This window comes from Poecilia reticulata, linkage group LG2, assembly GCF_000633615.1.
Source record: "Poecilia reticulata strain Guanapo linkage group LG2, Guppy_female_1.0+MT, whole genome shotgun sequence".
NCBI lineage: Eukaryota > Metazoa > Chordata > Actinopteri > Cyprinodontiformes > Poeciliidae > Poecilia > Poecilia reticulata.
Genome location: NC_024332.1, coordinates 36,908,678 through 36,929,023, shown reverse-complemented (window position 1 = coordinate 36,929,023; position 20,346 = coordinate 36,908,678). Strand labels below are relative to the sequence as shown.

Sequence of the window (20,346 nt, the reverse complement as noted above, 5' to 3'; positions counted from 1 at the left end):
GAATGAGGCGTACAGGGGAGTTTTCACCAATAACAATCAAATAAAATCTAACAAAACTGGGCTGATTTCCTTGTGATTGGGCTTGCAGAACCTGCAGAGGTCCGCAGCCGGAGTTTTGTATCGATCTCGGTGGAAATTAATGAGGGGCTGGACCGGATGTGGGACCAGCAGCTACCTTCAACTGAGGAAATGTGCTGCTGCTGCTTTTACGGACAAACAATAGCGCTCGTCTAAATCCGGTCACTCCAACTCATTTTTGTTGCATATTTTTCCAAGCAGAGGAGAAGCAAGCACGCAGCGTTCATTTACAGATGCATTTTTCGCCCTCGGAGGGAGCAAAAAGCGGAGGGAAGTGTCGCTAAACCCACCGACTCCAGACTGATTCTCCTGCAGGTAAGAGCAGGGGTCCGTTACTGACTCCGGCTGCTAATGGCAGCAGCTAACTAGCTTAGCTTAGCTCCAGTTTACAATTAAGACTCAATGCAGTCAGTGTGGGAAAAGTTGCTATTTATTATCAGATATTAGATAAATAAAACAACTTCTCCGTCAGTCATTTCAAACATTTTTTGTGGGTTGCGACATAAATTTAGCAAAGTTGGCATGCTAGCATGTGCCGCTAGCTTCCTTCTCCTGAGTTGCAGCAATTTTATGTTAAGAGTTCCGCTGTCAGATTTCATTCATTTACATAATGGCGATAATGTGGCATTTCTTCTTCTTCTTCTTTTTCTTCTTCTTCTTGACAAACGGATGTCATGTGTTTTTAAGTCAGTTTGTGAGTTATCTACTCATTTACTCAAACCGCAGTAAGCCATGTGTGTGTGATAAGATAAGCTTTGTCAGTGCTACCCTGTTTATCAAGGCTGTCGTGGCGCAGCGTTACGTTTAGAGACACATGCTGTAAAGCTGGAGCTGCACAGTTAGTCATGACAGGCTATATTTACTAGTGACCTATGCTGCAACACTCACACCAGCAGAAAGGTTACTGGAGTTCGTTTCATTCTGCATGAACCAGTGCATTGTTCAGTGCTGGGATGTCATATTTTAAAACTAAGGCTTTTTTTTTTTGCCTAAAAGCAATATTGTGACTTGTAGGAGAATGTTATGATGCACAGTGTTAAGTTGCAGTTTTGTTGCAACTTTTGAAAAATAATTTGCACCAGAAACTATAATACTACAGGTTAGATGGGGAAGTGTTTGTTCCTCTCAGATTTTCCTGATTAATTTGCATTTGGAAAGCCAACGCTAGGCCTGTCACAATAGCCAAAGGTCAATTAAATGCAAGATAAATTTAAACAATCTCGATATTTTTCACTTTTCTCTCTTTCTAACAAGAACTAGATGATAAAACTCTTCAGTCTGGTGAATTGGTCTCAGCTACACATTTTCTGAAGGATAATTTTATTTAGAGAGACTTCATAATTAATTTTATTTGTTGCTTTGTTTATTTATTTTGGATACTTAAAACGTCTTCCAGTTCCTGTGTAAAATATTCTTTTGAGTTTAAAGTTTATTGATCTTTGAGAATGCGTTCTTGCATTATTGTGCTATTACCATTGAAAATGCTCTCAAAAAAACATCGTTTATCGCAATAACTTCTGGAACAATTTATCATCCAGCAAAATGTGTTATTGTGACACTCCTACCTAAAGCATAATTACTTTTCTTTAATCTCTTTTGGCTAATGCACATGTAATTTTGGTAATATTTACAGTATGTGGTAATGTGCATAAAGGCTGCAGCATATAGTAGGAAAATGACACTATTAGAAATGGCTTGTTGTTCAAATAGCTTAATTGTGAGAAACATTAATTTTATTCCATCCTGAGGTTGTGAAATTCTTGGTCTTTGCATGTTCAGTTTTGTTTAATTGAGCTCTTAAACATCCAACAGCCTGTTTTTTGTGCCATGAACCAACGTTTGAAAAGTAACTCTTTGTTTTGCTGCTGAGAAAAATGTGCAAGTTCAAATTAAAGCTTCTGCAAAGCGTGTTTGTGCAAAGTTCACTCCCATGCAGACACGTAGTAGTAACCCATTGATCCTCCTATCAAGCTCAGTGTTGGCCTGTAAGACTTTGAGGTATATAAACATTGATAAGACTTTATCTTTACTCTTTCATTAATGCAGTTTGCTGAATGATGACAGCGACTTTAGCTGTTTGTACTTGTAGCAGTAACTTCACCCTTTTGCCATTAGTCCTCTCGCTTTCCCCAAAACAGAAACGAGGCACTTGGGGATCCTCCGGTGTTATTTGTCACTGCACAGCCTATTAGTGTGGTCTCATCCACGCAAAGTGCTGAGGCGGCTTTAAAGAGGTTATAATCGTGTTTTAGGACTGCAAGGCCATTTAGCTTTGACCATTTGCATGTCTGATGTTATTCAGGAATGACGCGGATTCAAATAGATGGGGCTCTTTTTATCTATTTATTTAATAAGCGATAAAACAGTTTAATAGTTTTGGTATCAGTCAGCTTTATCATGGCTTCATACTTTTAGCGTTTTTAGAGTTGGTTATTTTCAAACATACAGGGTTTTTTGCATTTGTGAAATGCATTTTTTTGAAGGACAAAGATTTAGGGTTCATTCCCACCAGCCCTGTTTGGTCCACGTTAATTGGACTCTAGTTCTAGCATTCTGGGTAAATATAACCAAAACAAACATGACAGCCTGGCTCTCTTTTACAAAAGACGAGAAATCCTACAACTGCTGAAATCTCACACTGCTCCATTTTTTTGTGTACCTTTTGTGAAGTAGGAAGTTGTAGTAGTCTTCAGAGGTTTTGTCATTTCCTTCAGTGGTTTTTGGTGCAGTGCCCCCACAGGCGAGGAGGGGAACAGGTTTTTAAAATGTTTGGATTGTTTTGTAGTGCGGTGAGAAAGCGGGAAACGAACCGCATTAGCTGAAAAATGTGACAAATGTTGCAATTTTGGTTCCTAATCCAACTATCAGGTGGGAAAACACCCTAAAATATGCTTTATACATGTTGTGGACTTTTGTTTTTAGATTGATTTGTTTTGACATAATTTGTTCTTACACTGATTTGCCACGTCACATGTTAAGTTTAACAGTTTACCCTTCAATATTTTCATTACAAAACAAAAAGAGGGCCATTTTGTTTTGGACTTAGTAGACGAGAGATGCTCAAGTCCAGTCCTAGAAAGCTGATATCCTGCAACTTTTACACCTGAGTCTAATGCATGACTGGGCTTTGCAAAGTTGAATAACCTGTAGATGTGAGAGTTCAGACATTTGATTCAGATTTAAAAGTTGTAAGATCGTAGCTCTTAACAATTGGAGTTGTACTAGAAACGCATTTATCAATCCTGATCCACCTGTCCTTCAGCCCACCTGATCCAGATGATTGCATTATCACCTCAGCAAGAGCTTCTGTTAATCACTGTTCATTAGAGTCAGGTGTTCAGTAGATAACACAGAAATCATGGTTCTGTGATATGGATGCAAACTTTTATCACGATATTTGCTGGTAATGTTGATAAAATCGACAATGAATAATTATCACCTTTTTTTTTTTTTTTTTAGGCTGTTACTCCTGAAAAATATCTTCATTTGTAATACACTTCTTCAGAAAACCGTCGCATAAAAAATGTGGGATTTATGTCACTAAACTGAGCATTGTACATGCATTATTGATGCTGTCATTGAACAAACAGTGAAGAAAGTAGCACAAATATCAATCACAACACTGTGGACAGTTTTAAATAAAAATTATCACGACAAAACATCTCTAATTGATAAACTGCTTAAGCTGAAACTGGTTAAAATGCAAAAGAAAGTTGTAAAAGTGCAGTTTTTTATTATTATTTGAATAAAGGGAACAAAGATAAAATGGTCATTTTTGTCTTTATATCAAAGTATTTATCTTGTTTGCAAATCTTCAGAATGTGGTGAAAACTGCAAAGAAAGAGAAAATTAATTCTAGATAAGTATGTAATTTAGATCTGAAAAATGCATATAGATTTAAAATGACTGTAGCAAAATAAATGTATTTATTTGTGACATTGCGTGTATAATTGTCTCTAATCCGTCTTGATTTGTTGCTCCGTGTCTGTCTGCAGCCCTGAAACTAAAAACTCTCTGCTTTTACTCTCCGACGATGGAAACGTTTGGTGTCGTGTAAGTGCAGCCCTAAAATACACGGCAGTATTCCTTGAGGTGGTTTGGGTTCAGGGCGGTGCGCTAATGCAGTGAGACATGAGCAGAATTCACTCTCCACTGATCACAATGTATTCTTATCTGCTTCTGGTCGCTGAGCCTCCGGTCGGTTCTGTGACCTTTAACACTTTCCTGCTGTGACGGTTTTTGTCCGCCGGCTTATAAAAACCAGGAAAAAAACATCCAGAGGTTTCTGTCACAAACACGCAAGCATGCCGGCGTGCAAATATTTAGTTTTAATTCACATTGTAGGGATTTTATTTTCTGCAATGTGGGACTTGATTAATAGTTCATGATGATATGTAATTAATCACATTTTAATTAAAAATTATCAACAAAATAAGCAACATTTTCAATTCAAAAACCATTTTTGCTGCTAAATTGTTGAATAAATACGCATATGAGCTCAACAACAAATTTATTTTCAATTTTTTACTTAGGTTATTCAACCATACGGTGCAAAGTGCTATTATGTTTAGCTTTAATTCACATTTCAAACTCAGTATTGTGGAGGGATTTTATTTTCAGTAGTGGAGAGACTTAATTAAAAATTAATTGCACAATCAGCAATTAATCACATTTCAATTAAAAATTATCAACAAAATAAGCAACATTTTCAATTCGAAAACCATTATTGCTGCTAAATTATTAAATAAATACGCATATGAGCTCGGCAACAAATTTCTTTTCAATTTGTTATTGAGGTTATTCAACCATAATGAGCAAAGTGCTATTATATTTAGCTTTAATTCACATTTTAAATTGTGGAGGGATTTTATTTTTAGTAGTGGAAGGACTTAATTAAAAATTGTCGTCAAGTTAATTGTATTTAATCACATTTTAATTAAAAACTATTGACAAAACATTTTCAATTCAAAACCAATTTTGCTGCTAAATTATTGAATTATTGACAACAAATAATTTATTTATTATTTAGGTTATTCAACCATCAGATTGGTGCAATTTATTTTCAGCTCTCAATGTAGCTTTTAAAAAATACTTTAGGAATATGGATTGTGTTTGCTGCCATCAGCATTGGGGATTTCATTGGGCAACATGTTCTGCATTGAGATGTATTTTAGTCTCATTTTTAAAAAAAATTTGCATATGATAATAATCTGAATCGGCAGGTCAGGCTTGTTAATTGATCTAACTGATTGGAAAACGGCAATCGGTGCACTCTGTGATCATAGCTCCACAATTGCAAATACTGCTTAGACTGACTGACTTACCTGTTTAGTTTCGCTTAATGCGCCTTATAGTGTGCTTTATATATGAAAAAAGATAGAAAATGGACCATTCATTAATGATCCAGTGCAGAAAATACAGTGGTTAAATGAACAATACAGACAGTTTTGTGAGGGTTTAAACATCAATAATTGGAATTTATCATGATAATAATACATGCATCACGATAAATGATAAGCGATACGATAAGCCCTATCAGAAGCTGATGTTTGTGTAGGGAATCCATACTGAGTGGTTGTTGTACCGCAACAGATCCCATCGGCTTCCTGTAGAGCAGAACTCTGTCTGGTTCTGTTGATGTTAATGCAATGTGACATATTCAGGGTGCACATAGCCTGGTAATCAGCGCTAATCTGATCCACTGGATTAGAAGTTGGGAATCCAAGACTCTGCTTACTGTACATGTGTAGCTGCTGCTGCCTTCCTTAAGGAAACCATCCATAACGATCCTCCAAATATTAATTAATTTGGTTTTCACTCCTCTCATGATGGAGGTGCGTTTATTTTGGTGACTTTTCTCCCTGCTGCTGATGGGTAACGCTTTACTTGGCGCCCACGCTGATCAAGCAGTTCCTCCGTCAGGTCCTGGGATCTGGCTGTATTCTGCTGTCATCATCATAATCTCCCGTTTTTCCTGCTCTGGGATTATCATGGCTATGAATCAGGCCAGCCTGTGACCGTCCGCTGCTCTCCGCAGGCCTCTACTTTCACATTATTTACTTTGGTTTTGAGTTTGGTGGCAAACAAAGAGCCAAAATGCTGAACCAGAGCGCTGTGATGATCTTCACTGGGATCTGTGGGGCGATGGTGTTCATGGCCATGGCCTACTATGTCTACTGGTAAGTTCAGCACAGACGGGTCGATTGGCTTCATGCAGGAAAATGTCATTTATTGCATATTTTTTAAGGCAGTCTGGAACATCTTGTCATTTTTTTCAAGTTTTTCTGGACAATAAATGATCTCAAAAGTTATTGCGATAAACGATAATATTATTGTTTAGATACCATTTTCAAGTCATGCAATAGTGTTGGCATAATAATGAAAAAACACATTCAATAAACTTTAAAAGCTAATGAATATTGGACACTGCAACTGGAAGACCTGCTCAAAATAAATAAAACAGAAGCAATACATAAGATGAATTATGAAATTTGTCTTTCCAAAAAATTGCTAGTTTTTGATAAAAAGAGGAAAATGATAAATCCTGTAAATGGAAATTATTGAACTCGTTTTTTAAATCAGAGTTTGGTAGTAACTGGTTTCATTTACTCAGTTATATTTACTTGAGTAACTATTTTGAAAAAAATATATTTTTAAAAGTATTTTTACTATGCTGTACTTTTTACTTGAGTAATTTCATTATGAAGTATTTCTACCCGAGTAAAATTTCTGGATTTTTTTCCCACTGAATGAAAAGCAAGCATGTTTCAACCGCAGATTCACCAGACAGACACACCTGCAGGTTTTGTTAAAGTTTCATAAGTTTTTTTTATTGATAGAAACTGATTAGGAAAAAAAAAATCCCTGATTTTGTTACTTTGTAATTTTTACCCTTAAAATACAAACATTTCCATTTAACTTTATAGTTTGTTCTATCTGATCATGTAATTTTTAAATATCAAATGATAACATCAGTTACTCAGTACTTTAATAAACATTTTACTAAAATACTTTTTTACTTGAGTATAAATTTTGGTTATTCTGCCCACCTCTGATTTTAATTTATCATGTGATTAATTTACTTGTTTATTGTGACGGACCTAATTACAGTTTTAAAAAATCAAACCAGTTCCAAAGTGTCTCACTCTTCCTCTGGTTTGTTGGTGTTTTCTGGCAGTGGGTGTTGGTAGAAATGCAGGTTATTATTTTTAGTGTTCAGGTGATGCAGAGCAGCTTCCCAGCCTTAAGCAGCTTTAACCCAGTCAGCATTACTTATCTTTCCTCCAGCCTCACAAGTGGGGCCTGTTTTCATTCTGTCCATCCAAGCATATTTTTACACCAAACCACCTGTACCTGTTTTTGTTTTTTCACCCATAACACATCCAGTATCTAGTTTACATACTTCAGATCGACATTAGATTATTTTTCTTCTTTTGCTCTTTCCTTTGGTTTGTTGTTTTGTTTGTATTTCCTTTTAATTGCTGTAAAGCACTTTGTATTGCCTTGTTGCTGAAAATGTGCTCTATAAATAAAATTACCCTTACCAGGCCTGTCAATAGCTACTTTTACTTGGTGATAAATTGTCCCAGAAATGATATTATTCTGAGACGATTTATACTAATAATGGTACAATAATGCAAGTTCATCCTCTCAAATAGACCAATAAACACTGAATCTGGAATATTCAAAATAAAACACAACAGCCAAAAGCAATAAATAAAATGGAAATGAAAACCACACTCAAGCAAAACAATAAATGGAAATGAAAACCACACACAAGCGAAACAATAAATAAAATGGAGTATGAAGTCTCGGTAAACAAAATATTAATCATCAGAATGGAAATTATTGAGCCTCATTGATTAATTGCTTATTGCGACAGGTTTAAACACGTCTGTTTTTCAAAACTGCACAGGATGTTGACGTTCCTTATTAAATCTTTTCAGATTCTCATCATTCATTCATTCATTTAGCTTTTTAATTAACCTTCAACTCTGAGGTAAAAGTAATAACCCATATAAAGAAAGTAAAGTCAGAATCACATCCAGTTTGCATAAAAAGATCATAAACAAATTTCACACCAAACACGTAAAAGAAAATCGGGAATCAGAATTTAATATAAAAATCTCAGATAAAACTCTTTTTATTCAAAAGTAAAAATCTACCTCATTGGTGAGATTGTGGGAAATTACAGGCATATCTTACCCACATCTTTTGGAAATGTGATGCAATAACACCAATTTGGTGTTAAATAATTCACTACTGAAAATACTTGGCTGCAAGAGTCATAGAAACATTACATCTGTGTAATTTATCTGAAGGAAATGTACAAAAAGGGACAAATATTTGGTTAAAATACTACTAGCAGCTGGTAAAATGGACATTATAATGAAATATGGAGGAAAAGACTCTCTACTATGACCCAATTGATGCAGACTAGAACAAATTAAAATTATGGGAGAATTGTCAAAATGAAAATCTTAACAGTCTTGATCAAGTAAAAGGAAAAAACGTCACTGACTTTTTGTTTGTTTGGATTGTTGCTCCAAACTGCTGGCTTTTATCTAATATGTATGGCTGCTCTATGTATAGCAGTTTGTTCTGATTATAAGCAGATAAGTATAATTACCCACACAGTTGCACATAGCTGGGGACTGTTTTCATGATGTGAGGTCTTCCTCGACGAGACTATCTGGTTGTTTTTGTGGTGGAAAAACCACAACATTGGAGATATTCTGTAGAACGAGAAGTGAAGTTTCTGTTATGGTAAAGGAGTGGAGCAGGCTGATATGATAAGCTCTTGTTTACAAATGAACCAGTTTTACTCCGTTCTGTTGACTGATGACAAAAGACAGCTGCACTGCAGAGCTGCTCAATGAGTATAAATGACGTTATTAAGCTTAAATACATTCTGGTTTTAGTAGAGTAGTTATTTAAGCCGTCTGTGAAGCTGAGTGTTGTGTAGGTGCTGTGTATGGCATAACACTGATAGGACCAGAAGGGAGTGTCTGTAGAAAGAGGAATGAGAGCAAAGTTCATGATTTATTTGGAAATGCCTCATTCTGCAGCGCGGCATGTCGCAGCAGCAAACAGTTTCTGTAGGGCAGCTTGAGATGAAACGCAGCGACAGCGACTGACTGTGGACGGTGAGCAACAACGAAGTAGAAATTTTACTCCTGATTGTAAAAATCTGATAAACCTGGATGTTATTTATTACTACAATGTATCTGGTGTACTAATTTGGTCTAACTGATCAGTTTTATCACACGATATTTGTTTTTGTGAGTCTCTGACTTTATGGTTTTTATAGTCACTTTTATTATCATTGATCATTTCACAAAAGGTGATGGATGTTAATGCTGAGGAAGGAAGGATCTCCACTAGCAGTCAGTCTCACAACAAGTCTTAAAACGCCTCTGATTGAAAGCTCTGCGTCCATGTTTTCAGTTTGGACTTCAGATATTATTTGAGCTTTTGAGATGCTAATCATCTGCTCCCAATCATAAAAACGCCTTGTTGCCATGACTACACACCGGAGCAACTTTGCCATCTTATGAAAAGTACGTTAGAGAGCACTGAAACTGGCCTATTTAGATAATCAAATCCAAAATTGGTTCTTATAGTTGTGAGTGTTGATCTGTAGGTTGGTTTAAACTTGTTGCATAGCCGATATGAAGTCTGTTGGAGCTAGCAAAAAAACAGATTTAATAAAATGATATGTAACTTTCTTAAATTATCAAGCAAGTTTAATACAAGTTATGGTTTCCATAAGTCATGCGGGTCTGAAAATTGTGTAATTTTGGTCTTTAGAAAGTTCTGGATTTCATTAAATTGGTGAAACTTACAGAAACCAGTGAATTTTCTAGTGAATAATGTGTTTTAAACTCATCTTTTAAGGTTGCTTGCCGTTCTTGGAATTGATTTGTCCTCATTCTGGTTGTAGTAAATTATTTCCTCACCTTCCTTATGTTAGTATACGTCTATTAATCACCAGCTTCCTTGGTTTTTAAGATAAAATGTTTCGTAATATAATCATCATTGTCACAAAGGTCACTTTTGTAGAATCATGCTGAGATATTTATGCTCGATTAAACTGATAATGAACTCTCAGTGCAGAAACCAACACAATGCTGTGTGTTTGAACGCAGCTGTGTGTGTGTGTGTGTGTGTGTATGTGTGTGAGGGGATTGATTGCGCTGGAAAATACTTCTCTCCTACCTGCAACAGTCTGGCTTCATAACATCCGTTTGGCCTAAATTCAAGCTGCCTTTGTTCCAGGGCTGCGACTAACAATTTAGTAAACGATTAATCTGTCGATTGTTTTGATGGTTTATTGATTAATGGGATAAAAAAAACATTCTACAGATTTTTCATTAAAACACTTGGGCGTAGAGCAAAATATGCAAATAAACACATTTAATTCCTTTTTAAAATAAGAAGATAAACATTTATTTTCTAAAATGCAATAACACAACTTTCCTTTAGTAAATCTGAACCAGGTGAAGCTAAAATATATTTATTTTAAATGCATAATGTATATATACATTGTACAGTTTCTGCCCGGAATATGTTTTTATTTTTGTTTTGAGACTACGTACGCCGGTTAACAATCAGTTGATTACTAGATTAGTTGACGATTAATCACGATTAATCGTTTCTTTTCTGGTCTGTTCACAGCATCTATAAATGTAAAATGTGTCTACTTAAGTGTTTAAAAGTTGCTGCTGCTGTTTTCCTTTGGTTACAATAGAATTAATAGATAATATTTTACTTTTACCTTACTTTGCCCTCAAACTAAATAAATGCAACTCTAGCAAAACGTTATTTAAAGAATAAACACCAGTTAATAAAAGAGAGCTGAAAACTTGTAGTATTTGCGTAACACTTCAGACTGCAACCAAACAGTTGCTGGTTGATTTTCACACATTTGAGGAAGTTGTGACTTGTTGCTCACAATGTGGACAGGCCTTTATTGTGTGACTTGTTAAACACTCAAAAAATGCAGCATTTGTTTTAAAATATGTCTGATTTATTGCGAACGGCTCAGGTGTAGCTGGTATTAAATTTAACTCATGGCAGTGACGGATTTATATCCAAAAAGGACTGCAGTGGGTTTCTAAGCACTTTGAAACCTTTTTGTAATCCATGTAGGATATGAGAAAAGGATCTCCTGTAAATAGTGTTTGGGATTTAATTTTCTTTCCACTTTAAGCTGCGGTGGAATAACAAACCCTAAAGAATAGTGGAGCGTCCCTGAGGAACTGTGGGGTTTCTACAGATAGCAGATTAGAAATGTTGGTCGGAACCGCGTTAAAACGGGCTTAACCTACACTTTAATGGGCTTTGCTGCAGATGTGGGAACAGTCCATTCAGGATTGTGTGTTGTGTAGTCACCTCAGTACACACACTGTAATTCTACATTTGACCTACATTGCTTCCTAAAAAACCAAATAAAAATCTTCCCTTGTTGTTATTGTGTGTTGCCTGCTTTTCTAAACAAATGTTTCAGCTTTTTAAATCATTCTTTTACTGAATTGATCGAATATTTATGGTGCAAGTCACTTAACACTGCAGCTGGACATTATCTGCTCATAAAATCAGTCTTTATTTCTGCCATAATGTCTTATTCTTCATCACCATAATAAACCAGAATCCATATCATCAATTAATTGGTTTCTAAAATATGGATGTTTTGGGTTTGAGGCGCTCTAATGATCAGAAAATTTTAACATTTTGCATAAAACCAAATTTTTCCTCAGCTCAGATCTCTTCACCTCAGAGCCCAAGCAGCTTAAATACAAAAATGAATAACCTCTGCTTTTATTTTATTGCTGCAAGTCCCAGTGCTACATTATGAAATTCACAGCATAATCCCCAGTAAAACTATCATGTTTTCACAATATTAATAAAACTTTTAAACGACCAAAGAGTGTATCCCGGTGTCTATTAGCTCTTGTGTGAAACTGCTTGTAGCATGCTAACTGTGGTTTTAAAGCAACAGCGTATTGGTGCAGTTCTGTCTAAACCGTTTGAACTATGAAACAAAATTGTCAGTTTAAACGTCATCAGGAGCTGTAATTTTATTGGAAGTCCTTTCATTTAACCTGCATACAATATTTTATTGAAACAAAGTAAAAAAGAAGGAACAATCTTGTAGGTCTTGTAGGTGTGAAACTGTTTTTGTAATAATGGCTACATTGTTACGGGAAAGGCAAATGGGGATCCAAGTACACAAACATCCACTATCTTTTTATATTATTTATCTGTATTTTTAATACTTTTTTTTTCATATGAATATATTTGTGTCTCCTAATAAGGTTTATAATGATGAAACAAACCTACTTACTACTCACTCTTCAAGTCCTTTTGTCTTGTAGCCCGTTCTGGAAAAGAGAAGCAGTTGGCATAAATATCACTGTTGTCTTAATGGTGTCCCTTCATTCTCTGATCTGCTGTCTGTTCACAGGTCCGTGGTTTTGGCTGACGGGCCGTGTAAACGCGGCTTGTAAAGGAACTCCACCGTGGTAAGAACATCATTTTTCTGAAAATGTTACATTTGCCTGAAGTTAATCAAAGCAACATCTTTAAGTTGACAGTATTTTATTAAAGTTTAAACTGAGGATGAAACGATTAATTGGCTTAATCATGATTAATCAGTTTACTTGATTATCCACCAACTAGTTTAGCAATCGATTAATCGTTAACTGGAGCACAGACAAAAGTCAATTTGCTGAAAGAACACACTCAGAGCAATAATTAAGCCAAAACCTTACAAAAAATGTATAAATTTTGCATTAAAGATAAAAGAACCTGAATAACTGGTTATTAATATAGGTGTAAACACCAGAGAGGCTGTAAAACGTACAGTTGGGTTCTGTGCTGTGTCCAGGTCGGTGGTGGTGTGTAGAGAGGAGCCCGCTCAGCCCCTACAGGCTCCTCAGCCATGGCTCTCCTGGCCTACCTGAAGAGCCTGTTCATCCTGCAGCTGCTGATGGGCTTCGTGTTTGTGGTGAGCGGCCTCATCATAAACTTCATTCAGCTCTGCACCTGCGTCCTCTGGCCCATCAACAGGCAGCTCTACCGCAGAATCAACTGCAGGCTTTCCTACTCTCTGTGGAGTCGTGAGTACCTCAAACTCCTGCTGCGTAACGTTTGTACCCACTGTGATGCCATACAGAGCCTTGTGGAAGCATTAGGCAAAATCCACATTTTGCACATTTTTGTGCATCCATTTGAGTCTAAACTGCTTGTAATAGCAGCCCAGGCTCTTAAAAAAACACCCAGCTGGTTTTTGGCACTGCAAAAACACAAAATCTTGATATTATTGTCTAGTTTCTAACGCAAATATCTTTCTTTTGTCTTATTTCAAGTGCACTATCTTACAAGTGACATTTTAACAGGATACAGAGGCTTGGTTTAAGTAAATAATTCCTTAGTATTGATGGAAAAAGTACTAGTTCCACTGGCAGACTATTTCACTTATAACAAATATTTTCCATTTTACAAGTTATTTTATCTGCCAATATGTCATCAATATTAAGGAATTATTTACTTAAAATAAGCATACATCTTTCTAAAAAAGTTACTTTTAAGTTAGTTTGTCTTATTTAAAGTGTACTAAGATATTTGCACTAGAAACTACATCAAAATTAGTTGGTAAGATTTTGTGTTTTTACCGTGTGGTGTCTGGAAAATGAGCCGTTTTATAAAATGTCCTGAATATTGAGTCACACTGCACCGTTGCCTAGCAACCACTGCCAGCCCAGCCCGTCTCCTAGCAACCCAAGCAAAGTTCCAACTTCTCTCTAATTTTACCCCAGACATGTCTGCTGTGTTTCTTTGTTTTTATGATATTTGTTCTCCAACAAACTTCTGAGGCTTTCAGACAGCAGCTGGGTGTAAATACATAACAGTTTGTGTTTTTAAATTCTCAGTTTTCTGTTCCATTTATTACTGATGTTATTAGTAACTGTTGGTTGATGATATAAAATGCTGTACTCTTCCTATTATGTATCGATTTAGATCTGATGTCTATTTTGGCACACTTTATTGTCTTTGATAGTTTGTCCCTTAGTTTTTTGTGTATTTTTTAAATTACTGCAACATGAATTGCCCATTCAGGACTTGAATAAAACTGAACTGAATCTTGTACAGAGAAAAAATGACTGCTGATACAGGATATTGATCCGATATCGGGCAAAAAACAAGTCAGCGTTTAGTTGTACTCATGCCTAATGTTGTTGACTATTGTTATCTGATTAATGTCACTTGATAAAGCATTTTCGAATATTCCACACCACAAAATAAGTAGAAGTGTGTATGATTTGTGCTGATATCGGATTAGTATTGGCTAATTCTCATAGCTGCGATATCGATATCGTATCGGAAGTGAAGAAATGGGTTACACCACTTCTACTTTGTTTCTGCTCAACTCTTTTTACTTCACAATTACACGTCATCTTATGTTAGATGAATAAAATACACTAATGTGATAAAATGTGAAAAAGAGTGTGAGGCTCTGCATCTGTAAGGAGCAGCAGAGTTTCTTTATGTACTGCACACGTGACAGAGCAGACACCAGGCTGGATGCTGAACTTTCACCTACTTCCACAACAGACTGTGTGTCTCAGCTGCTAACGCTAAACCCTGACAGATATTTTTGAAACGGCGAGCTTAAACACTGGAACAGATTCAGCATTTTTTTTACATTTTACCTTGATGTTTGTTTAATTTAATCATTGTTTTTTGTTTATTTTTAGAGCTGGTGATGATGCTGGAGTGGTGGTCGGGCACAGAATGCACCCTATACACCGACCAGGCTACGGTGGACAAGTTCGGCAAGGAGCACGTCATCATCATCCTCAACCACAACTTTGAAATCGACTTCCTGTGTGGCTGGACCATGTGTGAAAGATACGGGGTCTTAGGGGTCAGTTGAGCTCCAGACTGTGTCTACACACATTGGCAGGAAACTCAGGTGGTTATTTTGACATCGTTCTAACTGTAAAAGTTTCTTTCCTGCCTCTAGAGTTCAAAAGTGCTGGCCAAACACGAGCTACTGAAGGTGCCTCTGATCGGCTGGACCTGGTACTTTCTAGAAATCGTTTTCTGCAAAAGAAAGTGGGAGGAGGACAGAGAAACCGTTTTTGCAGGCCTGGACAGGCTCAAAGACTATCCTGAATATATGTGGGTGAGTGCTGTGGTGGCATGTGGAACTGGGACGGTTTATTATTCATTTTAGATGTACAGGTGGGCCATAAGTTTCCATACATAGAAAAAATAAACATTTTATATTGGACAACTGTTTTTATTTTTGTGGGACTCTGTAATCGCTGCACGTCTTGTACCACTTTGTGGTTGGTCTGCAACATTTCCAGTTTTCTCAAAACTTGCAAATAAGTTTTGCCACAGTGTCGTGTGTGTGATGCTCGTTGTGATACTCAATCCATGTTTTCTGTTAAAGTTGTGTGCAACCATGCGACTGCTTCCCTATCCAGTCATTAAAATTTAAATTTTTTGCTCTTTTGTCAAACGCATCTTCGTGGGTGTCTGAAATATAAAAGAAATATACATTTTACATTCAAGTCTTAAATTTAACCTGCAGAAACCCTGTTCCTGCAGGTTGCTTTGTTTTCAGCATCAGTCTCTTTCTCAGCATGTTTAAAAGCATCAGTTTTATTTGGACCAGATCAGACGTTATTCCCCTGATAAGTCGGGCAGAATTGAGTTGGTTTGCCCTCCATCTGTCAGCTCTGGTGGTCCTGTGAGGTTGGGTGGCGACATTGTTTTAGCCTCATGTTTCACTGAGGTGCATTTGATCTGTAATTCAACTAAGCAGATTAAATGGGACAAGAGAAAAGAGGACACACAATCCTTCACTTTGATGTTTTTTGTGTATAAGTTCAGCTTCTGCCTCCACAGTTTCTGCTGTACTGTGAAGGAACCCGCTTCACGGAGAAGAAACACCAAATCAGCATGCAGGTGGCGGAGAGTAAAGGCCTCCCCAAGCTCAAGTATCACCTTCTGCCCCGAACCAAAGGATTCACCACCACAATGCAGTGTCTGAAAGGCACAGGTGCAGTGCATCAGTAAACATCACAAACTGTGATAAAACCCACAGGTTTTTGTTTCTCACTTCGTTTTACTCTGTTTCAGTCACTGCTGTGTATGATGTGACTCTGAACTTCAAGGACAACCAGATTCCCACTCTGCTGGACATCGTCAACGGCAAAAAATACAAAGCTGACCTGCGTGTTAAGTGAGTTCATTTTATGCTCTCTATCTTAATAAAACATGAGGAAATGATTCAGTTGTGTCCTTTATCAGCTGACTGGACTCCAGCGTCTTAATGGGTTCATAATAATGACTCCAGACGGATGAAATCCATTCATAACGACATCAATACTGATTGTTTAACTTAAATTAGACAGAAATGCATAAAAGTGTCTGTAGTACGTGGATTTCCTTGTTGGGAAAGACGAGTCAGTTAGCTTCTGGGATTTAAATGAATTAGCAGAGCGCCCTCTGCTGGCTGAAAGCAAACACTGCACACCACGTGTTTCTCAAAAGTCTAAAACTATTAAATTTACTTTGATCATTTTCAAGATCTGGGAAAAATTGCACTTCTTCCAAACATTTACTTTTAAATAAATCTCAATGATTAAAGGTGAAGAGAAAAAATTATTTTAAAATTAAAGTGACGGAGATAGTAATATTTATTCAAGAAAATCTTTTCCTCTTAATATGCAACTATAACGAAATTCAGTAAGATCAAAAAGAATAGATGACAAAAATGACTAAAACTGATGTGTGTGTATATATATGTATATATATATATATATATTTTTTTTTCCACAATATTGGGATATTCCAAAAATAACTGATAAATAAGTGTCAACTTTAAACATTCCCAAAAGACATTAGGGAAAAGCCGGAACCAGATTTCAGTTTCTTTGTTTAACTAATCAGGAGTTGGTAGAAAATATAAAATGTGTTGAGCCTGTAGCTGGAACTCTTTTACCGAAGGAAAAAGGTCCGCAAAGTTGAAGATGGAGGTATTTTATCCTATTATTATTATTATTATTATTTAGGGCTGTTGTAAGCGATTATTTTACTAATCGAGTAATCTATAGATTTTTCTTACGATTAATCGAGTAATCGGATAAAAACAATTATGAAATAAAATATTGGTAAATGTTCCATAACACCAGTGTTACTATCGGATATCAACATCAGTCTATTTTTTCCACATTTGTGCTTCCCTACCAGTTATTTTTTTGTAGACCGGGGGAGCAATACGGGATATTTACGGCTCCTCCGTTCAGAAACTCATCTACCAGCCATGTTCCGCCTCCTGTTTGTTCAGACCGGGATGATATAAGTTTACTGTGCGGTTCGTCCGTAAAGCTGTTCTTACCCTGTAAGCATCAACCCTCAGCCGCCCGCCGTGTTCAGTCTCTCTGCTTACCTGTATAAATCCTCCTCAGCTTCTTCCCGCCGTTCAACCAGCAGCTCCGGAGCAGAAAGGTTGCCGAACTCCCGGCATCGCGCCGGTCATTTTAAGGATGTTTATTGGTCCCACAAAAACGATGAAAACCCGGAATTATCACCAATCAGWAAAATCCCCGCGGGCCGAACTTGAAGATTGGACGTTATGCCGCTAACACGTAGCTTCCGTCAACAACTCAGAGGCGGAAGTCAGAGCTCCGCGCAACGCAAATAATGTTCCGGCTGAAACACGGTGCGCTAAATGATAAAACATAAATTAACGAAGCTTCGAGGCAGGTCAATTTTCCTCGAGGAATTTTAATAATCGAGGTACTCGAATCACTTGAGGAATCGTTTCAGCCCTATTATTAAATGTTGTCACTTAAAACAAAATCTTTCTGTTAGAGATTTACTTCCAACTGGAATCAATAACATGAAAGTATCGACAAATCTCCCAAAGTTAAGGAAATTGGCTCTGATAAATCGACACCTAATGTGACGATTTTTTTTATTTTTTTTTATTTCTGACTTTAATCCCTCTAACCGCTGACGTTCTCCCATCCAGGCGGTTTTCTGTGGAAGATATTCCGGACGATGAACAGGAGTGTGCCAACTGGCTGCACAAGTTGTACCAGGAGAAAGTAAGATGGAACCTAACTGGATCTTTACCTCCTTCATGCATGTTTCAGTGGTTATGTGTCTTTTTGTGTATTGAATGCATTGTTTCTTTTGCTTTGTGTGTCAGGACGCCTTACAGGAGCAGTACAACAAGGAAGGGAAGTTCCCCGGACCCACAATCATCCCCCCGCGCCGCCCGTGGACGCTGCTCAACTTCCTGTTCTGGGCCACCGTCCTGTTGTCGCCCCTCATCAAATTTGCATGTGGTGTTGTCGTCAGCGGCTCCCCGCTCCTCATCATCGGTTTCATCACCTTCCTCATCATCGGTAGGTTCAACGGGCGCCACTTGGAAAATATAATCCAACTGTGTTCATGTTGATGTCCTCTTTTACCCTTGTTTCTTTGTTTCTCTTTTTGTCCTCTGTCAGCCTCAGTAGCTATTCGCCGTCTCATCGGCGTCACAGAGGTTAAGAGAACAGGCTCCAGTTACGGAAACCAGGCCAAGAAACAAAAGTAAACTGTGTGACCCCCCCCACCGCGCTCGTCTCACCGCGGCGTCTCACTCCCCGCCCAACTCCATCGTCCTCCTGCCGTCAGCAGGCCGGGGAGGAGGCCCACCTGTGAAAACAAAACCAACACCAGAGTCAAAAACAGAGAAGATAATCCTGCCTTCAGCAGAGGAAGAGAAGAAGACGAGAAGCTCTCTGGTTTATCACAGATTACAAGGAGGGGGGGAGATCCAGTACTGTAAACTCACCAAACTCCCAATTAAGTCCGTTAAACAAGAATCATAAGGTCATTTTCTAAAAGCCAAGCGCACTCCCCGTCAGCTGTTGATTCCTTTGAAGCTCGCGCAACATGTCCTGATCCACATCGATTCATTTCTGTTCTGCACTGCTTCTTCCCAACACCAGGATCCATCGTTCCCCTTGTTCTGATGGAAATCGGTGCCATTCGGCCCAGCCTGGCTTTCCTTAACCAGCTCAGAGCCTGCTGCACACAGTGCTCCGATTTTTACAACTAAACCACAAAATGGCTAAAATTATTGAACTGAATCCAAAAAAATGGGAAATAATTAGGTGAAAAGACAATTAGAGATGCACCAGTCATAACCCAACATCCAACCTCTTGATTTAAGAACATTAACGTATTAAAAGTGTGTTTTTGAAGCATAATAACAAGATAATTGCTGTCAAAAGAAACAGTTTTCTAATATTTAAGCATTCTGTGCTAGTAATTTCTCAGTCACCTTATTGTACGCTGCAAAAACACAAAATCTTACCAAGCATTTTTGGTCCAGTTTCTAGTGCAAATATCTGTTTTTATATTTCAAGTCTAACTTTAAAAGTAACTTTTCACCAAAATATAATTGCGTATATTAAATCAATAATTCCTTAATATTGATTAAAAACAAGAGAGTACTGGTTCCACTGGAGGATTTTCTTTACCTTATAACTTACATGTTTTCCATGTTACAGGTAAAATAAAATCATTAATATTTTTAGAAATTAATGTATTTATTTTTACTATTAAATATTTACAAGCTGCTATTTCCTGCTGGAAAGTTTCTTCTAATAAGCTAGTTTTTGTATTTTTAAATGTGTAGTAAGATATTTGCACCAGAAACTAGACCGACCATATTTGGTAAGATTTTATGTTTTTTTCATATTAGGTAAAACTTAAAGGTTTCCAAAACTTTTCCAAACAAATGTTGCCAAAAACAAAAGTCAATTTCTGTAAATGACTTATGTTTTCTTCCTTCAGTAACCACTTCCTCACTGAAGAGGGAGGTTTCGGTGCATCTCTAATCATCCTCTTCATTGTAATCTATTTAAAGTGAAATGAATCGTTAATTTAGTTGGAAATTCTTTAAAAATTGTGTTAAATATAAAGTTATAATCCTGACTTTGGTCTCTCAGACGGGCTGGTGTCTGCTGAGCTGCAGCAAGGGCTCTCAATGTGAAACCGAGGAAACCTGCCCTCATTAAAAACACAAACTTCCCGTTTTTTCCTCCATTTCTCCTACCAGATTTCACTTCCACACGTAGGAGTTTTTTTTCTCACCGACATGTAAGGCGGACGACCTCCAACCTCCTAAATGTGCCGTTTCTATCCCCCCCCGAACCCCGACACTGAAACGCAGCTCATGGTGGAACATGAATG

The 20,346-nt window shown here is 37.2% G+C and overlaps 1 protein-coding gene across 3 annotated transcripts; it reads left to right on the top strand.

The window, feature by feature from the left end:
* The first annotated feature begins 157 nt into the window (after nucleotides 1-157).
* On the top strand, nucleotides 158-19,515 carry agpat3 (1-acylglycerol-3-phosphate O-acyltransferase 3). Of its 3 annotated transcripts, none has more exons than XM_008403254.2 (10): nucleotides 158-393; nucleotides 12,545-12,602; nucleotides 12,968-13,199; nucleotides 14,838-15,007; nucleotides 15,107-15,268; nucleotides 16,000-16,153; nucleotides 16,234-16,336; nucleotides 18,131-18,206; nucleotides 18,311-18,509; nucleotides 18,612-19,514. In XM_008403254.2, the coding sequence occupies exons 3-10, from the start codon at nucleotides 13,022-13,024 to the stop codon at nucleotides 18,698-18,700; spliced, it is 1,131 nt and encodes a 376-aa protein (XP_008401476.1). In that variant the 5' UTR covers nucleotides 158-393; nucleotides 12,545-12,602; nucleotides 12,968-13,021; the 3' UTR covers nucleotides 18,701-19,514. The 3 variants fall into 3 exon arrangements, with proteins under 3 accessions (XP_008401476.1, XP_017159172.1, XP_008401471.1); XM_017303683.1 differs by lacking the exon at nucleotides 158-393 and adding an exon at nucleotides 5,802-6,257 and having other exon boundaries at nucleotides 18,311-18,485; nucleotides 18,612-19,515; XM_008403249.2 differs by lacking the exon at nucleotides 158-393 and adding an exon at nucleotides 5,805-6,257.
* The last annotated feature ends 831 nt before the right edge of the window (nucleotides 19,516-20,346 follow it).